This window comes from Melanerpes formicivorus, unplaced genomic scaffold (assembly GCF_026170545.1).
Source record: "Melanerpes formicivorus ecotype bairdi unplaced genomic scaffold, bMelFor1.0.p_v2 SCAF_24, whole genome shotgun sequence".
NCBI classification, from domain to species: Eukaryota; Metazoa; Chordata; class Aves; order Piciformes; family Picidae; genus Melanerpes; species Melanerpes formicivorus.
The window spans coordinates 5,355,212-5,375,111 of NW_027142376.1; the positions used below are offsets into that span (position 1 = coordinate 5,355,212).

The following is a 19,900-nucleotide window of genomic DNA, read 5'->3' on the forward strand; positions in this document are numbered from 1 at the left end:
CTCTGATCTCCAGAATCAGTCTATGAGTCTCTAAAGAGGACTTTGTGATACAGATACGGAAAGAGACTTGACTAGCTGGTGTCTTGGTCTGGAGGTTGGGAGGGAGATGTGGTTCTTTTGAACATTCCCATGCAGTTAAGGCACAAATGAGGTTATGAATCAAGGCAAGACTGTTTATTAAAGAGAGAGAGAGAGAATGGAGTAAACAAAACAGAGAAAGAAGGAAAAGGGAGAGAGAATAGAGGAAGAGAGAGCAGGAGAGATAATTACCACCCCATGGTCCTTCTTTGTTGGGGGAGAGATGTCCTGGGCTGCTGCCTGAATCTTGAGATGTCCCTGGTGATGTTCCACCTGCACTAAGCTGGCATAACCCAGGGGTTTTATTCTGTTCCTGGTTCATTCATGGTAGCTCCACCCAGCCCATATTACAACTGCATACCTGGCTTCCAGGGGTCTTCCCAGTGTGCTTGCAGGGGTTGATGCCAAGAAGTCTCCATCCCTCTTTGCCCACTGTCCACCACCTACCTTGGGCAGCTGCCCTTTGGATGGGCAGCACTGACACATCAGGTGGGTCACTCAGGATGGCTTTCTGTCTGTTGAGACACTTCTCATTTCTTCATGGGACCATCGGGATCACCAGGTGATTCACATGTTCGAGAGAGGATTCCCTCAGCTGGACAGATGAATTTCAGTCTCCCTTTCCCTGTGAACTGTAGGTTTGCCAAGGGTGGCTGTTGTTCTCCTTACAGCATTGTTGGACTTTTGGCTATTATAAGGAAACTTGTCTGCATTGAAAGGATGGTTAGGAGCTGCTGTGCCTTTGTGTTGGGAGTCATGGGGCTTGTGCTGCGTTCCATTACCTAAGAGGGACTAGTTTCATGACTTTGATTTTAGGGAAATTTGTCAGGCTTCTGTGTGGGAATGAGATTCAATTTGGCAGATGTGTTTGAAATGCACGAGGTGGTGCTGAAGGCTGGGCTAAAGCAAACAACACATTCCAAGGTTGCTGATATGTATGTCTGATTAGCTTGTTAAAAGTTTAGGTGTTACTTGGTTCCTAGTAAACTTATGTGATTGGCATTTATTGGCCAGATCACTCAAAGCCTTTTTGTGATGATCCTGGAAGACTTTAGATGGTCATTGTGATGGTCATTTTTCCCTTTCCCTAAGTACTAAAACAATAGCAGGCTCTCCCTGGAGGCCATCTTTATTTATTGTTCTGGGTAAACCTTCTAGCTTTGCAGAAATGTCATGAGCTAGAGGGAACACCATCATTATTGCTTGGTGGAAGAAGATGACACTGACATGAGGCCTTGTGACAGAGGATTAAAGTGGGAAAATATCAGTGACAATCTGTTAGGAAAAAGAGGATCCCTTTGAAACAAGGGGGAAAAAAATGGAACCAGGTGTAAACCACAAACCCCTGCTTTGTTTATGGGTTGGTGGTGGGCAGTTGTTTGTTTGGTTTGGGTTTGTTGTGATTCTGTTTTCATCTCTGCTGTAACAGGGAAATATGAGTTTCACCTGCAGGCTGGGAGGAAAGCCAGACCTGTTCCAAGATAGAGGCTTCAGCTGGGAAGCTGCCCCTCTGGTCACCTTTAAAAGACACCTGGTTCACACAGGATATTAGGGGTTGGAAAGGACCCCAGGTGATCATGGAGTCCAACCCCCCTGCCAGAGCAGGACCAGAGAATCCAGCACAGGTCACACAGCAACACATCCAGATGGGTCTTGAAAGTCTCCAGAGAGGGAGACTCCACAACCTCTCTAGGCAGCCTGCTCCAGTGCTCTGTGACCCTCACAGTGAAGAAGTTCCTCCTCGTGTTGAGCTGGAACCTCCTGTGCTGCAGCTTACGTCCATTGCTCCTGGTCCTATCTCAGGGTGCAAGTGAGCAGAGCCTGTCCCCTCCCTCTTGACACCCAGCCCTCAGATATTTATAAACATTTATTAGATCCCCTCTCAGTCTTCTCCAGGCTAAACATCCCCAGGGCTCTCAGCCTCTCCCCATAGGGCAGTGCTCCAGCCCCATCATCATCCTGGTAGCCCTCAGGTTGCTGCTTAGGTTCTGATATCTGATCCAATATATTTCACTCTGTTGTTTGCTGGCCTGTTTGAGGTGGGTCGGTGGCCTCTGCACTGTTGCTTGTACACAGATGCTCATATTTCTATAATTCCTTGGGGGGAGGAGGGGAGGGAATGAGTCTGCTGACAGTCTCTATTAAAGTGCCAACAATAAATGAGTCTAAATAACTCTCTACCTGCAAAGGTTTGAGTAGAAAATTTAAGCAATTGCTGTATCTGTCTTTTATGGTGATAATGCAGAGGGCACAAAGTGAAGGCAAGAGGAAGGGCAAAATAAATAAGGCTTCTGCCCTTGGTTTTTTAAAGTTTAATCTTCAGTCTTTGAACAGCCAGGGAAGCTGTAGGATGCCATGTATTTCACTGCCTTAATTCTTACTTTATTTCCAGGTTTTTGTTTACTGAAACACTTTGGTGTGAGAGCTGGCATGGATTATTAAGCTGTAATGGTAACAAAGAGCAGCAAACTTGGCTTCCAAGTGCACACATGTTTCTGTGGGGATTGGGAGAGAGCAGGCAGGAGGAGCTCACAGAACTGCTTGTCTGAAAACCAGGACTGACAACTGAGTAGTAGTGTCTTCAGACTAAAACTCCCTTTTTGTTTATTTGGGGGTTGGTGTTGTGATTGTTTGGGGGGGGTTGTTTGGTTGATGGGGTTTGTTTGACTTTTTTTTTTCATTTGTTTGGTCTGTATTTTAACAACAGGGTTTGTATCCTGAAGGTTTCCTTAGAAGCCACCACAAAGTGTTTTCAGTGTGACACCTGAGATTTTTCATAGATTTGCTTGATGGCAGCAACTGGAATATTTAATGAAATGTCAAATAACAGCAGATTTATGCTTTCTCCCATGCGAGTTTAGCAACACTGAGGGCTGTGTGTACTGATAATCTTGAGATTATGCCATAGCCCCTTTCCAGTGGTTTGCAGGAATTTGAGTTGGCAGTAATGAGTCAAAGCTATCTTTATCTGCATGGATGAGGTGTATATTGCTTGCCTGAAATGATGACTGACATCACAGCTTCCAGCTCAGGGGCTCATACTTGCGAGCCACCCATTCGAGTGTTAGGATGGGAAGGTTCCTGATGTGTGGGCAACACCAACATCACCCAGTTTGCAGTTACAGGAGCTGTTCAGGCTCAAATGATTTTATTATTATGCTTAGCAGCTTTATTTGGAGGAAAACCCCTTGGGTTTCACTCTGGCAGGGATCAGTCCTGCCTCCTGCTGCTGCCGGCTCTTGCTTAAGAGCATGATGTTTGGCCTTAAAGCCTGCTGATCTCCTCCTCTGAGGGAGGATATGTTGGTACTGGAAGCATAAGGATCTCATAGTTCCTGCTCCAGCATGTAGTGCTTTTGAGACCATTAGCACATTTCCTGATGCACAATACAGAAAGGGCTTACTCTCCTGTGGTGGGCTCTTAGGGTTTTGTCAGATGTCTCTCTGTTTAATTTCAGTTGATGGTCAGCTATCAGAAGTGCACTGAGAAGGCCTTTCTGATGTCTTTTCTCATTTTCCTGTTCTGTGCTTTTTTGACAGCTGCTCTCCTGGGGATAGATTTTAAACTCTTGCATTAAATGAAGTGTTCCTTCCCACAGACTGTTCTTGGAATCTGCGTGGTATGTGTTGTAGGAAGGTATGTGACCATACACGCCTTCTTCCATCCCTTTCTCTTCCAGCTCTGGCAGTAGCTACTCAAGCTCGGTATTATCCTCAGCATCTAAAGTGCAAATCCTGACAATAAGGAGAGCAGCTTATAAACAAAGCCCAGCATTTGCATCCCACAGTGTGTGCTGCTCAGCTGGTGCTTATGAACTCTGTACAAACATATTTCCACCAAAGTGGTTCTGCAAATGGCCTGGTGGGCACCTGCACTTCCTGTTGCCTTGCCATGTGAGATGCTCAAGGTACTTTAAGGAGTTAGAGGCTGAAGTTTTGCCACAAGCTCCTTTAGATTTGCTTCTAAGATGCCAAGAGCCCTGTGAAATGTTGCTTTCTTGCACTGGAGGGTGGGTTCTGCCTAGCAACGAGCTTTGCGCTTTCTACCTGAGGACCAAAAACAGAAGTGCGCTTGTTCGGTCTCTTGCGTCACTCAGGCACTGAAGGTTTTGACAGTCAAATCAACGCTGACATTTTCTGTTGGTGTGCAAGGAAGAGCATAATCAAGTATGTTTTCCCATAGCAGTGCTGTCACTGCAGGAGTGACAATAGTAAGAAGTGCATTCATCACTGAACCGACCTCATATCCTGGAGACACGCAAGAAATTGAGACGTACTTCCCATCCAAGCATCTCACTCCTGAGGGCTATTTTCTGACTGATCCCTTCTGGCTATTTATACTCTTCCTGAAGTATTTTTTAGAAACCTGAGTCTCCTTTTGAAAGACCACCCAAACAACCTGAAGAGTGTTTTACGTATGATAGTATGTAAATGGTTAGTCATTGCTTGTGAATTGCCTAATGATGGAAGGGAGGAGGAGAAGGAGGAAATTTATATAGAGGGAAGGGGAAGAGCTTGATGGTGTCTGCTATATGTGACAGCTCCCTGTCTCACTTTCCCTTCTCTTTATTTTTTTTCCCTTCCCCCAGAAGGTAATTATGAAGAATTTACTTTTAAAAATCATTCTAGGAAACATTGTCATTGCAGGGTTGAAAAATGGTAGCTGCACAGTCTAAACTGAGTTTCCACTTGCTTGTATTTTCCTCGGGGATACCTATAGGGAGTTGTTTTAATCCAGGATTCTGTGCTCTTCTTGTGCGCTGCCAATGATGTTGACATCAGAGATCTTAAATCTAACAGTGTGTGGAACTCAGCTCATGAAGATTATGCTGAGCATCTGTGGCACAAGACCAGAAATGATGTTTGTTGGAGTCTTGGCAGATCTCTTCACTTGCTGGATATGATACCCTTTGTTTGGTCAGTTTGTTGTCTGGTTTTGTTTGGTTTACTCTGCTTGTTTGTCTTTTGAATGCTTAATTACTAACACATGGCAACACTGAAGAATCCTGAAATAGTGTTTGTGTGTCCTGGTTCTGGTATAGATGCCTGTTTCTCAGTTAGTTTTGGAGGGGTTTGATTGTGATGGTCTATGCCCTGGCCAGTTGTTCTCTGAGTGAACCTGTAACACAGTCAGTTTGCTTGGGCTTCTTTTGACTGGTGGTTGGTTTTGTGGAATTTTTCAGTTTTTCCCTCTCTTTCAGGAGTGTGAGGGAAAGGTAATAATGGGAGATGGTTATAAGGAAAAGGTTTTCAGTCCCTGTTTTCCCTGTTAGTTTTGACTCCATGAAATATATTTGTATGTACTCGGGTACTTAGGTGTAGTTTTCTATATTCTTCCTCTGCTCCCTCCATGACCCTGTAAGTATGTTTGCCAATGTGGTCAGAAACTCTGAGAAATAGCAAATAACCCCAAACCAACCAACCAACCAAACAGCACAAATGGGAAGACTTATTTTGTATGACTCTGTACAAGTTATTAAGGGGGTTGGGGAAAAGAAATCTAATTTATGTATGTAAACTTGCAGGGTGAAAGTGGTAGCCTATAGTTGCCTGTTGGTCTCCCTTCTGTGCCTGAGCCCCCCCAGGAGAGCAGGATTTGAGTTTTGTGAAAGGCTAAATTCCATTTCAGGCACATGAAACTCAACTCTCTTGATGTGGTGAGTTCCAGGGCACTGTCACACACTGAAACCATGCACAGCTTAGAATGTACCTCAGAAACAAGGAGTCTAATATTAGAGTGAGATGACTTTTGGTTTTGGTGTGGTTCTCCCCCCCACCAAGCTCACTGATAGATGTTTCCTCCTCTTTGCTGGTTGTATTTGCATTAATGCCTGGAGCTGTGATTAATATGCAAGCCTTGGGAAGAGCTGCCTGTTGTGTCAAGGCAGTTCAGCACACAGCCACAGCCTGTAAATCGGTCCATCTCTGCCCAAAATGCTCCTTTTCTGTCAGATCAGCTGTTCAGCTGGCAAGCACGGTCCTGATGAGCAGCATAAATTGCATTGCAGATGCAAGTTTTTCTTCAGGTTTGGTTTCTGAATCATAACTTAGAGATCTCCTTTTTCCTCCTCCTCACACAGTGCCACAAAAGCAAGTTTTTCTGGTTGGGGAATAGGATTTCTTCCTTCTCCTCTTCCCATTTTTGACCATTTTAACTTTTGTTTGGCTCATTAAAGGAAGGTCTCAGTTCACTCCCCTGGCAAAGCTGTTCACCCACCAGGCTTCTTTGTCAATGGTGCTTGACTGCTGACATTTTAATAGGAGCAGAACCCATAGGTAAAAAGCAGGCAAGTCCTTTTTCTTCATACCCCTCCTTGATTTCTGTTGAAGCAAACAGATGAGCTTACATATAAATATGTATATATGCTTTTTTTAATGAAAAGTGCTGGAATTCACTAAAAAAGGTTAGAATTGAAATGAGTAATCTGTAATGCATAATGCAATTGTTAATTTTAGCTGCTTGCGTAGGAGCTGTTATGACTTGAACAGCCGGCTCTAGCCTTCATTAGAGAAGAAGCAGGCAGTTTTGAGACAGGTGGAGCTGGATCAAGCTGTGAAAGTGATTTGCACGAAGCTGGTCATTGATGTTAGAAACCTGGTCCTGTCTCTTGCATCTTTACCTTGTACCGCGTTCGTTGTCATTGTCACTTACTTCTCATCTTTTTCCAGGTTGACCATGATCCATCAAACTCTCTGAAGGACCAGCATGGAGATTGGCACTCTGAACTGTTAATGGGGACATGGGACTCCTGTTGTCATTGACCATTTGTGTGGACTTTACCAGCGAAAACCAACAGAAGCCAGCAGAAGGGCGGTGGGAATTATAGCAGTTTTCCAGGTAAACGGCTTCCTTGGTGCGGCTGAATCAACCCAGGGTGTAAATGTTGCTGTCGGCGCCGTGTGAGGGTGCAGAGGAGTTGTGGGGTGACACGTCCATGAAGAGCTTTGTGCATGTGTGTGCTTCTCTTGAGGAAGATCCTTAACCAGTGAAGACCAGTCCCAGGTCTTGCCAGTCATCATGTTTTGGATTCTTAGCACAGCGATTGAAGCTTTGGCTGGAAGTGCAGAGTAGCCAATCTGTGGCACTTCTTGGGCAGCGGGGTGTGAGGAAGGAGAAGAAGTCAAAGCTTGATTTGGCTTAGTGTGAGCTGAGAGTTGAGCTTCAGGTTCCAGTTAGTTTATGAACCATGGGAAATGCTCCAGTCCTCCTCAAAGATGAAGATTATGTAGGAAAGGTTTTATGCTTTTGTTTGCTTACAGTTTCAAAACAAAAGTAAAAATTGAAAGGAGTAAGTTTTGTAAACTGAGAATGTCTTCTTTTTTGTTATTTTCCACTTTAGAAGAGTAGCTTACAGAGTTTGAAGATAAGTGATACCAGAGTGTTAATGTCAAGCTGTAAACCAGAAGTGTGGCAAAGCCACTGTTTCCTTGCTGAGAGGTGGTGAGGCTATTGCAAAAGAGCCCTCTTCTCCCTTTCTCAGCTGCACTTGTTTTTTCCTGAAGATCCTTCTTAGGCCAAATGGATGGGCAAAGAAAAGTTAAATTATTCATGAGACTCATCTGACAGTTGATCAGTGGGGGAGGCATCAGGAGGGAGATGGGGTGGGGCAGAGGGGAGAGACAGAGAAAGAAGGAGAAAATAATCATAGGGCTTTAACTTTGAAAAGCCTTTAAAGCTTCTGTACAACAACCTATTGTGAGCTGAGAGTAAATGCAGCTCAGTTAAGATATCTTCATTAGAAATACCTGCCAAGGGCTTCCTGGAGGATTTTCATAGTGCTGGAGAGTGATGTGGGGTTTGGGAAGAGGCTTAGGGTTTTAATAATGGTAGTGTCAGTTTGATGCCTGATTATGCTGACCCAGGAAGCTTTATTGCCAATTTAGTTTTCATATTTATATATTTGAAGAGGTGATTCAATATAATTTTTTTTTAACTGGTAGTGAGCACCATGGGCTTCTGCTATGTACAGCAGCCAAGGCTGAGTGCTAGAAACAGTGCTGGTGCTCAGGCATGGCTTTTATTTCTGTTTGTTTGGGTATTCTTTTTATCTGGGGGGGTGGGGAAGGAAAAAAATCTAGAGGAGGTGCCAGAAATGCCAGAGACTTGCATTGTCCAAATGTTCTTGCTTGGTGCTGCTGAGCTCTGTAGCAGAGTATCCCTCATTGTCCCTTGACGGTTCCAGGGCTGGTCTGGGGAGTCAGAGCACCTTACCTTAAATCTGCTCACCACCAGGGCTGTTTCTTTAACCTAACCCAATACTTCTGTTATCCATCATTGTCAATTCAGTACACCTCTCCAGCTGACTGTATGTTGCTTTCCAGTCCTGAGCTGCATGCTTTGGGTTGTTTGTCAAAGGAAATGAAATTACTTACTTGGAAATTTAAATAAATAACCAAAAATAATAATTCACCCCCAGTGTCTTTTTGTGTGTGTGTGTTTGTCGTGGTATCTTGACCTTTCAGGTCACCAAATCTTGTTGTTTTAATTTCTGTCTGGAAGAATGTCTGAGCAAGGTAAACTGAACCAGGAGACAGCAGAGGAAGCTGTGAATGAGCAGGAGACTGCCATCTCTGACGTGGACCCTGACCACTGTATCCTTAATAAATCTGAAAGCTCAGAAGTGGAGGAGAAGGAGGAGAAGCTGAGCGATGCCAAGACAGAGCTGCAGGTAAGACAGGAATAGTGGACAGGCACATGCAATATCAGTGTGCTGCCACTGCCCTTTCCATTTCTGTCTCTCTTTCATTGCCTACTCTGCTTATTTTTTTCCTCACAATTTTGAGGCTTCTTTTTGTTTGGTTGGGTTTTTGTTTGTTTGTTTTACTTTGTTCGTTGTTTGGTTTTGGTTTGGTTTGTCTTTCTTTTCTTTTTAATCCTTTTATCACCCTATAAAATAAATGCTGTCATTTGTTATACTCTTCAAGCTCTTTAGGCTGTCCATGTAATTTTCTGAGAATTTAATTTCTAGACATCTGTGTTAAAAGTTTGCTGAAATATTTGACTGTTCGTTTTCCCCCCTCTTGGGGGGGATGTAGAAAACTACCTTGATCTCATGAATTCGCAGGTAATGCTAATGAATAATTACTTAATGTATGGTTTGGTTTGTAGGTGTTACTGGCAACAAAAAGTTGTTATGCAAAGCCTAAGAAGGTAATTTGCTGAGAAGACTTCATCGAATGAGGAGGGGGTTTTAATCCTTTTTGCTCAATCAAATATAGGAATAAAGGGAGAGACTGCAGTTTGAGAGGAGTTTGGAGAGGGGGAGCATTTACTTAAGTATGCCTTTTCTTACATTTTTATTATATGCAAAGCTACAGAACACTGTGCAGTGTGGGTTGTTTGGTTTTTTCTCTTGTTTATACCTGTTCTTAAGATGAACAGAGTGAGCAGAAATGATTCTTGGTTTTCCAAGCTTTCCAGTCTGGGCTTGGGGAAGTTGTTTTTGCAGTCAGCAGCTAATTAAAAGAGTATCATTAAGGAGTGATCTAGTCTCTTTATTGATGCTTTATGCTTCTGTCATGCTGAAGTGATAACTGCTGCTCTCTTTTGCTGTACCCAGAAACGAGGTGGAAACTCAAACCAGAAAAAGAGATCCAAGGTAAGAGGCCATCTCTGTTTGGAATTGCATGTCATGGTAGGATAGGAAACGTCTGACTGCAACTGAAGTGATGGCCTTTCATTACCTGTGTGCCGCTTGAAGTGGGTTTTGTTGCTCTTCTGTTTGGTTGGCTTTTTCCCCTCTCTCTTACCCCATAATCTTGTTGCACAAAGGCAGAGCACTTCTCTAGATAATAAAATGTGTCAGGCTTCCCTTTATTTATCCATCATATTTCTATGCAGCTGAGCTCACTGTGTGCTTGTGTTAGACCTTGTGGAGCTCACTGTGTGCTTGTGTTAGACCTTGTGGTTCTGCGTGCCACTGGGGATGGAAAGAGCTGCTTCCTTTTGCTTTAGTAATTAACCTTTCTGTTGGAATTCTGTTTTAACAGCCTAATCTTGACATGAAGCAGCAGAGACCAACTAGGTCCCTGAGTGTGGGGGGAAGGAGATTCTAGGAGCAACAAAAAAGCCCCAAACCTTTCTGTTTTCCATGTGCAGATCCATAAAACTTACACGTTTTATTGTCTGTGTTCCTTGGATATAATTCTATTGGGGGGGGGGGGGGAGACCCAGCCCCAAACTAAATGACATAAGGAACTTTTCTGGTAAATTACCTTCAGAACTGGGTTATTTATTCTTTGCCATCATGATTTTTGGTGGAAATGAGTGAAACATAGCAGAGATGAGTAAATGGCAAGCGGGGTGTGGGGGGGAAGAAACCTACCACCTGCCTTGTGTGGCAAGTGGCTTGTTGCTTAGAACCCACACTGAAGGCAGATAAAATTTTGCTGGCTGTGTGGGTAGTAGTTATTTGGGGTATTTAGGAACAGCTGATGTGACTTGGGGTCAGCAGTAGTGTTCTCTGTGGCGTTTTCTCTCTCTTTTATTCAGTCAGGAGCTAAAGGAAAACTTGTCCGGAGCCTTGCTGTGTGTGAAGAGTCCTCCCCTCGCCCGGGAGCAGAAAATCTCCATGATAATCAGGTACACTTGCAATCATTGCTGTTAGCTGCATGGTTGACCTCCATGTTCAGTTGCATGATTATGTTACTTAATTGGGCACATAACAATGTCTGTCTTGGGGGAAAAATTACATCCAACAGTGAACACATTTTATGAAGTTATCTGGTTTAGCGTGAACTTGATTTTTGAAATACTACTTTTATACTATATCACAGGGTTATTGTTTGCTTTTTTTTCCAGACCCCCTGAAAAATTCAGCAAATGGAAAAGAATTCAAAAGAATTCAGATTTTAAAATTAAAAAAAAAAAAAGAGACAAATAGTAACAATCAAAAAGAATATTAACATTTTGTTTTTCTAAGGTGAGCTCTTTCAAGGCTGCACCAGACACAGTTAGGAGTATGCTCTGGTTTCTGGTTCCTCTGAGACTCCAGTTCAATGTCCCCTTTCACATAAAACTCCCAAGTCACAAGTGCTCTCTAAAACACCTTGGTAGGGCCAAGGATGCCTCCTCCTGAGTGACATTCATTTTTATGAATCTTTGGTGTAGATATTCTGGTATCAAAAACCACGTAGTTGAGTTTATCTGTGCTGGTAGTGTTGTATTCCCAGCAGCTGGTTGAGTTCTGTCCACTGCACCCCTCCCCTCAGACAGTTACACTGGTGGCAGTCTTTGTAGACTTCCCTTCCAAAAAAATATCCCAAAAAGCAAAAACAAAGACCTCAAATGCTGCTCTTCTTTGCTTGCCTGGTAAGAACATGGCTTAAAAAAATCCAAGCCCAAGAGATCACTAGTACTGCCTATAACTGACAAGATGTTTGTGCTCAGATGAGATCAGCCATCGAGAGAGCTTGAATATGTGACTTCTTCTGAGCTTAGCACAAGAACAAATCACATCGAAGTGTACTTTCTAACATTTCCTCTGGTGACTTGAAGTGAAACTAGTTCAGCTCTCCTCTTAGCTCCTAAGAATGGAGAGGGTTTTATTTTATTGGTTTTTTTTTATTTATTTTAATTTGTTTGTTTGTTTGTTTGTTTTTGAGAGACCAAAACCCAGGTTGTTTAGCAGGAGAGGGTTTACATTTCCTACTGCTCTACAAAGCTGCTTCTGCAGTAGATGGGCAGGTTATGTTATCAGTTGTTCTGTTGTAGGTAGATGCTTTCTGTTTCACTCGCAGTACTCCAGATGCGTGGCTTCTCTTCTGCTTTCATTTGTATTTCCTATTGTTTAATGGAGAATGAAAAGGAGATTGATATACAGAGACTGTATTAAGCATTGCATGGTAGTTTATAATGTACTGCAAAGGACCTGTATTAAACATCAGACTGGCAGGTTTTGAGGCAAAATCCCTGTCTGGATTGCACTGCGACACCAGGTAGAGGAGGGGTCCCTCTGAGACACAGCATCTGGTCTTACCTGGCTCTGACCAGTTGTCCCAAATAATTTTTTTTTTACCATATCAAAACATCTATAGGAAATAAAATGCCTCCCTGGACCCCAGCATTTATTTCCTAAAGATGCAGCTGCCTTGGTGTAATTACTTAGATAGGAATTGCACTTCTGCTCTCCCTGGCCTTTTGTTAACGAACGTGTCTCAGCTTTGCCATGAAAGCTGGACCTGCAGGCTCCTCCTTGGACTGGCTGAAGAATACAGCAAGCTTTGAGCCAACAAAATTACTTTGCTTTCACTTTTGAGGGGGGAAAAAAACCCCAGACCAAACCCACCCTTATTTTCAGTTTGGAATTTCTATCTTTTTTTACCTCTTCTTTTTTTTTAATGATTGTTTTCTCCTCATGGTTTACAAAGCACAGGGACTTAGTTACCAGAGAATGTACGGTACATTGCCAGAACTACTGAGTATGGATTGTACTGCAGACTTGATGTTTGTATTTATATTTGAACACTTGCCTTCATTTTCCTGTACAGGGAAAAAAACAAACCAACTTGTTTACCTGTATTACTTGATCTTGAAGCGCTTACCTGATGGTTCACTATGTCCTTACTTAAAAGGAATGTTGCCTTTAATGTGATCCTGTTGACCGAGAAGTGTATTACTGCAATTTGAACATTCATTTTGTTGTTCACTTATACTTAACCTTGTATCAATGTATTTATTAACACTGTATTTTATTATTGAAAAAAAAATCAATAAAAATCTAAGAAAATACACAGCAGCTTGCTTTCACGACTCCTACAGCCGTGTGTGTTTCTTCCAGTGCAAATACAGAGGTATTCTGTTCCATGTAAGACATCTATCTACTGTATGTCCATATGTGTGCTCATGTGTAAAGTCTGTCATTTTTTAACTCTCATGAGTGCAGTTTAACGACCACTGTGAAGGTTAGGATTAACATCCTGGGAACAGCATGGCCAGTTACATTTTTCTCCTGGTTTGAAAAGCCAATGGCACTGTCACTCTGCTCCAGGCAGTGCAAGGAATCAGAGTTACCTTTTGGGTTCTTTTGGCAGCCCTTGATCCAAAGTTTGTTGTTTCAATGAGAAATTGAATTGCTATATGTTAGTCCTCTGAGTACAACCCAGGAGGTTAGAAAACACTTTTCTGTGCGTCCTGACCTCAAATGACCAAGAGTGCCCACTCCTTCCCCATTTATGCTCAGCTTTTGCCTAACGTTGTCAGCCAAAACTACCAGAAACAGGGGTTAAGGATGGCAGGTCAGGTTAAGTTTTGGCTGTAGGGCTTTGTTTCTCTTTTACAGTGCTTCTCATCTCAAGTCTTTTGTGCCACGCTCAAACTTCACCGAAAGCAAATAATGATTGAGGAGAGAAATTCCCAAGTTCTGTCCTACTGTGGCATGTTGATGCTGGTATCTTGTTCTGTTAGGATCTTGTCTTACACGTGTCATGGTGGCTAATTTGCAGTTCTTCAAAATAAAAAACAAGGCAAACCCCTACAATTCCTACCAATAACTGAAAGCATCTTTTGAGTTCCTAATGGTCTTGTTGCTTTAAAAAACAAACAAACAAACAAACAAACAAACACCAGCCCTGTAAAGTTTTGTATTGATCTCTTTTTTTTTTTTTTTTTTTTTTTGTATGCTAGTATCATTTGAAAAGCTATGGAGGAAAGGAATTTACTTTCATGTTTCTCCAGTACTGGTGAGTTTGGTTTTCATTACCACAATGCCAAAAAAATTATCAGGCTTGCAGGACTCTCTTCTGTTAAATAAAACTGCATTAGCAGGGAGTTCTGTGACAGCTTAATTCGATGTACACTACTTAAAAATATTAATATCACTTTGGCCATTTTTTTTTGTTTTTCCTCCAAAGAATATAGGCACAAAAGAAGTCCTTCAGTTTTGTTCAACCAGATTGGTAGTTCTTGATAAATTATGCCTTGGTAACATCAAAATAAACCCAATTAGCGTTCTGGTAAAACAAAGCCAACGTAAGGTGATGTTGTAAGTGGGAGAGAAGATGCAAAGATGCAGAAGGTGCAAAGCAGCTTGAATTCAGTTTTTGAAGCTGAAGAATGTTTTTAAAAGAAACTTAGAGCCTCAGAATTTTCAAGGGTAAAACTTGTGATGACTTGGAGAAGTTCACTTACCACAACTTTCTTGACAACTGTAGTGTGTGTTTCACCCCCTTGGCTAGAGGCGTGTTTGCACATGCCTTTAAACACCAAGTAGCTGAGAAGTTAGTAAGCCCTCTCGTACACAGTTGAGTTCATCATTAGCTGACACTTTTCTGCTCTCAGAGCGTGAAAGTTTCGTTGGGCTGATGCTGCATTAAGATCTCCAGAACAGTTCAGATGAGCCTTCAGGATTTTCTAGTGCGGGGAAGGAAGTCTGGTTTTGAGATGTGGGCCCATTCATCATCATTTACCAGGTGTATTATTAGTTAAGCTGAAAAATTACTTAAAGCCCATAGAAAATATATTTTACTATTCTATACAGTCTTAAGTGAGAGTTACTGAAGAATAGAATAATCTGGTCCCTTTAATATATGTAGACTAAGAGTTTATAGCATTCAACTATTAGGGAAGAAATACACTTACCACTACAATTTGGCCTCTAAGATGTCCCTTATTCTCCTGGGGAGAAGAGGACAAAAAAACCAAAACCAAAACCATTTTCAAATAGGAAAGAAATGTATCTGGCTTCAGCTTTTCTAGCTACACACATTTTAACACAAATCTCTGCAGGTTGGAAGCCATGGGAAGCTCCCTAAATCTGGCCCTAAATTTATCTTTCTTTTTTTTTTTCCCTGTTCTTTTTTTCCCCCCCCCAACAGGAATCAATCCAGCTACAGCTTTCAAGTTTTCCTAGCTTGCAAGAAGAAGATAAATGTAGTAAAGATGACTCCGAGAAAGAAAAAGAGAAGGATAAAAATAAAGAAAAAGATAAAAACAGTGAAAAAAACAAGATCAGAATGTTGTCAAAAGGTGACTTTAAGAATATTTAAATTGCTTTAATTGCTGTTAAAAAGGACTGTGTGTTTTTCTAACCATTCATTTCTTTGGGTGTAAATACACAGTAGCAGTGTTCACCAGTGTGCAGAACCTGAAATGTGTATATGGATGAAAGTGGTTTTGCAGCCTTCCAAACAGAGGCCATTAATTTTCTTTAAAGCAAATCCTGAACTGTGTTGCTATAAACATATCTGTATGTAAATGTATGTGTGATTATATAGTAAGTCTAAGACTCTAATCACTTGTTTGCTCCACTAATGATAATATTGGCATGTCACTTGTGCAATGTAAGCAGTGGAGAGCAATCCTCTTCCTGCTTGTTCTTCTCTCTTGGAGAGTTTTGCGTTAAGTGCTGTAAGGGAGCCCATTCATGACTTTTAACCTGCATTGCAATCTATTACCATCGCCTCCTAAGACTTCAGAAAAAGTCTTGTGCCTGAATTTGCTATGTAAAAGCCATTGTTTTAAGCTGGTATGAAGTTAGAGTATAATCTCTCAGAAATAAGGGTTGCTTACCTGGGAGTGGATCCGCAGCTGGTGTGAATTGTCAGTTGGCTTCAATGGAGCTCTCACAGTTCACGCCAGCTTGAGGATCTGGGTGGACTTTTGAGTCAGGAGATAGAGCAGTGCTGAAAAATGAGTTCTGCTTGCTGTCACGCATCCCTATTACCCACCCACTCCCAGGCATCACGGGATTTATTTTGCTAATGCAAATAGAATTCCCATTGGCACGATGCCTCATTTGCCATGTGCGCAGTGCTGTCGAGTGAGACAGACTGAGGTGAATAAAAGCTGGGGGCTTTGTGTTGGGGTTTGGGATTTTTTTTCATTTAAAAAAAATCACATTATTTAGTAGTTCTAAGAAAGAAGTTAGCAGGGTCTTGAGGGGCACTGAAAGTTTCCCCTGCTTTTCAAATGGCCAGCAGCTTCTGTGGGTATCTGATTTTGGTGCTACATTCTCAGCAGAGCGGTGCACAGGGACTGTGAGCATCCACCCAGTGCTTCTGAGCATAGATCTTTCTTGGCTGAGCTCCACATGAACACTTTCTTTCAGAGCATATGCTTTCAGATCGTTACTGGGAAATGGGTTTTGATTCATAGCATAGCTTAATTGGAATGGTGGAAATGAAATAAGTGAATTGGGGTGTGTGTGTTTGTTTTTCTTTTACAGATTGCAGTCAAGAGTATACAGACTCAACAGGCATAGATTTGCATGAGTTTCTCATTAACACACTAAAGAATAACCCCAGGTATGTATTTTCTGCATTACAGCTGGCACTCCTGAAACTGTAGCTGATGGCCTTTGAGTTCCTGTAACTGTACATTGTGTTATTATTATTTCTGGAGGTGGGTGTGAGGGAAAATGTAAAGGAGGTAGGCTGCTGACTGGGCAAAAAGTTACGAAAACTCATCAACCTCTACTCCTCTGTCCAGTCATCCATTATTTAATTTCACTATCAGCCATGTCTGGTCCTTTCCTTACCTTCTTGCATATAGCTCTATATGATATTAGCAGTAATGTCTTATACCCATTACAGGTGGATATTTGTATAGGATTATAAAGTAGCTTTCTTTGGGCAGTGCTGTACACAATTAAAACCCTATGCACACTGCCAGCTTCTGCTCTTGGAATTCTTGCAGTTGTCATTTGGAGCAATGAGTTCATCTCATCATTAAATTTGCCTCTAAATGTGTAAGGAATGAGCATTTTTGTACACTGATGTTCAGTTGAATCCATTCAATAGGTACCACATCATTCAGCAGCTATGGGTGAACTAGGAATAACTGGGCACCTAGCAGCTTGCATAGCCACTGGTGTAGCTGCTCAAAATGAGAAAGTGCAAAAGAACAGTGTTGGACTCGGTCAGGCTTAGAAAAAGATAAATGAGTGTGTGGAAACATGCTGGGGAAATTTTTGAATGTTTTCAACAGGAGATCTGGGGAAGGAAAAGCAATATCTGAGACCTTCCAGTTGAAAACAATGTATTTGGACTGAGAAATGCTGTGGCATTGTCTCCTGGGAGCTGTAGTTCAAAGGTGGTGTTCTGCATTGCACTCTCTAACCAGATTAGATGTGCCCAGGCTTCTTGCCTGCAGATCAGTGCGTTGTGGAAGATATGTCTCAGACAAAACATGGACAATTTCTGTGGGTAGCAGCTCTCTTGTGAAGGAGCTGGGCTAGCTGCAAATCTCATCTTCCATAAAAAAAACGGGAGTGAAAAAAAAGACCATAGCTATCCATAGCAGTCAGAGTCTTCCTATGCAATGCATTGATCACAGCCTGCTGTGGCTGGAGGCACTCTCAGAATATAGCTGGGCTCAAGAAAGAGCTAAATTTGTCCCTTGTGTCAGCAAAGCAGGCTGGGGTTGTCTTCAGATGTGCCAGGGCAAAGCGCCTTTCGTTTTGAATCAAGCTGGCTGACAATGCTAGCAAAATTGCCTTACAAACGTCGATAGGTGCAGCTTTTCATCTCAAATGTCTCTTGGTAGTTCATGCTACAGATCTTTATGTTTCTTTTTGACAGGGATAGAATGATACTCTTGAAAATGGAACAGGAAATTATTGATTTTATTAGTGACAACAAGTAAGTCCAATTCCACACTTGGTTATTAAATCAGGCGTGTGTGAAGCGATGGGAACTGTTTGAGGGACCTCTCACTGGCATGCTGCAAAATCAGCCTTTCATTTTCCTGGCACATGGTGGTACTGCTTAAAATACAGTAGAGATGGAAAAAAAAAAACCAAACAAGACAAAAAGAAAAAAAAATACCACAAAAACCCAAAATCAAAGCCACCTTTTCCTATTTATTGCTTCATAATTGCATTTGATTCACCCATTTCAGTCCAAAAATACCATTACAGATTTTAGTGCACAGGATGATCAAATGCACTACCTGACAAGTTTCCCTCTGTGCTCTGCTATTCTAATGTGCTGGAAAATAAAACTTAGATTGAGTGGAAGGATTCTTGCTACCACATGTTCTTGATATCAAAATGTTTCTGCAGCTTTAAAAACAAACAAACAAACAAAAGCCAAAAAGATAATCAGAATAGCAGCAGAGGAAGAAATTATGCCTTTCGTCAGTAAGAGAGGAGAATAGGAGTATTTGCCAAACTGGAGCTTTCCAGCATCACCCTGCATCTGACCTGCAGGAGAAATGCAGGAAGCTGCTGCCAGCATCTCAGCAGATCTGCAGGGCTGATTGTGCAGCAAGCATGAGTGTCTGCACGGGGTCTGGGGACAAATTCTACCCAACAGACACCCTGACGTGTGAGCTTTTTTGTGCCTGAGTAGCACATGGAAATGTGCTGATTAGAAACTCTAAAAATAATTCCTGTATCTCTTCTGCCTCCTTGTAGCAAACATTTATATATCAGTGCACAAGGGCGGTTTCCAGTTAGGTATGCATCCACTGCAGTAGCAAATGCATTGCTCTTTTGGTTCACTTACAGCTCGGAGGGAAGTGCAATCATCAGTGTGATTTGTTTTCACTTTTCCCCAGTAATCACTATAAAAAGTTCCCTCAGATGTCGTCATATCAGAGGATGTTAGTGCACAGAGTGGCAGCTTACTTCGGCATGGATCACAACGTGGATCAGACTGGAAAATCTGTAATTATCAACAAGACCAGCAATACCAGGATGTAAGTAGCACCACTGTTGTGTTTGCCCTTGCTCCTTTTCACAAGAGCCTGGTCTGGGGCATGACTGTGTGGCATATCTTTTGTTTAATTAAATTTTTAATGTTTTTTTGGTAGCCAGAGTGAGTGCTGTTTATTGCTTCTAGGGTGGGAGGGGAGGAAGACAGGGCTCTCGGTGTGATGTTATTGAAGGATGTAAAGATACCTAGGGAGAAATCGACCAAATCTGTCTCTTGCAAGAAACTTAAGGCAATATCTTGGAATGTGGCTTACCCTGGCTTCCCAGTGCCACCACTGTGCCACAGAAATGAGCTGGCTGCTTTACCTGTCCCCTGATAGCATACAGCTGTCTCCTAGATAACCCAAGTATATTTGAAAGATTGCCTCTTCCCTTGTTCTGGCTGTCCCTGCTTCAAGAGTTGTTTTTCTGCCCAACCTGATTTGGTTCCCCTCCACCACCTGCCGCCATTTGTTCCCTTTTCCTTCACTTCTGCCCTCCCAGTTCCACTTTGTTTCCTCTTCAAATCTCATTGTTTGACTACAGAATTTCTGTGGGATATGAATTCCTTCTGATGGTTCTAATGCATTGCAGAGTTCCTGGCAGATTAAACTTTCCTTTATGCTTTATGCTGTCTTCTGTGAACTTGTATGAAGCTAGCAAAAGCTCAGTATGAAGTTCTCTGGCTGGTGTAGCAGAGATCCAGTCCTGTGTCCTTACCTAATCGGCATCACTTGTTCTGATGAGTGCCACATGTATTAACCATCATGGACTGTAGCTTTCCTCTCCCTCTTTACCTATAAACTACATCATGAAGAGGAAGTAATTACAGCTGGGTAATGAGGTTTTGGTATCTGGTATGGGAACAGGAAAGCTCCATTTGAAAATTGTGTGCTTCCTATATTCAATTAGTAGGAGAAATAAAAACATTTGTTTCATTTACATATCCAGTAGTTAGGTGGTGCGTGTAGATGCAGTTTCAGAGAGTTCTGTTTTGGTTTTAGTTCTCCTGGAGAAGGCCAGAAGGACAACCTCATTTTGCAAGATCAGAACGTGAGCCACACACGTTGGTATTTATGTCACGGAGCCCTAAAAGTCTTCCTTGTGTGTGAAGGAAATTTAAGATCACAGATGATTTATTTTTGGTACTTTTCAGGCTACCCCTGAGATTCACTGCCACCTGCAAGCCAA

General features: G+C 42.2%; 1 protein-coding gene across 20 annotated transcripts in view; it reads left to right on the top strand.

The window, feature by feature from the left end:
- ARPP21 (cAMP regulated phosphoprotein 21) overlaps window positions 1-19,900 on the top strand; it is a 210,131-nt gene that overhangs the window by 96,707 nt on the left and 93,524 nt on the right. For 10 of the 20 annotated variants that reach the window (XM_068152697.1, XM_068152695.1, XM_068152696.1 and 7 more), the window contains exons 2-11: window positions 3,618-3,714; window positions 6,747-6,915; window positions 8,541-8,746; window positions 9,187-9,228; window positions 9,638-9,676; window positions 10,570-10,659; window positions 14,892-15,042; window positions 16,241-16,319; window positions 17,595-17,654; window positions 18,574-18,714. In XM_068152697.1, coding sequence (XP_068008798.1) covers window positions 8,579-8,746; window positions 9,187-9,228; window positions 9,638-9,676; window positions 10,570-10,659; window positions 14,892-15,042; window positions 16,241-16,319; window positions 17,595-17,654; window positions 18,574-18,714 — 770 coding nt within the window. In that variant the 5' untranslated portion in view covers window positions 3,618-3,714; window positions 6,747-6,915; window positions 8,541-8,578. Of the gene's footprint in view, window positions 1-3,617; window positions 3,715-4,888; window positions 4,995-5,651; window positions 5,735-6,501; window positions 6,664-6,746; window positions 6,916-8,540; window positions 8,747-9,186; window positions 9,229-9,637; window positions 9,677-10,569; window positions 10,660-14,891; window positions 15,043-16,240; window positions 16,320-17,594; window positions 17,655-18,573; window positions 18,715-19,900 lie in introns of those variants that run through there. The other 10 variants (XM_068152705.1, XM_068152703.1, XM_068152702.1 and 7 more) reach the window with 6 other exon arrangements.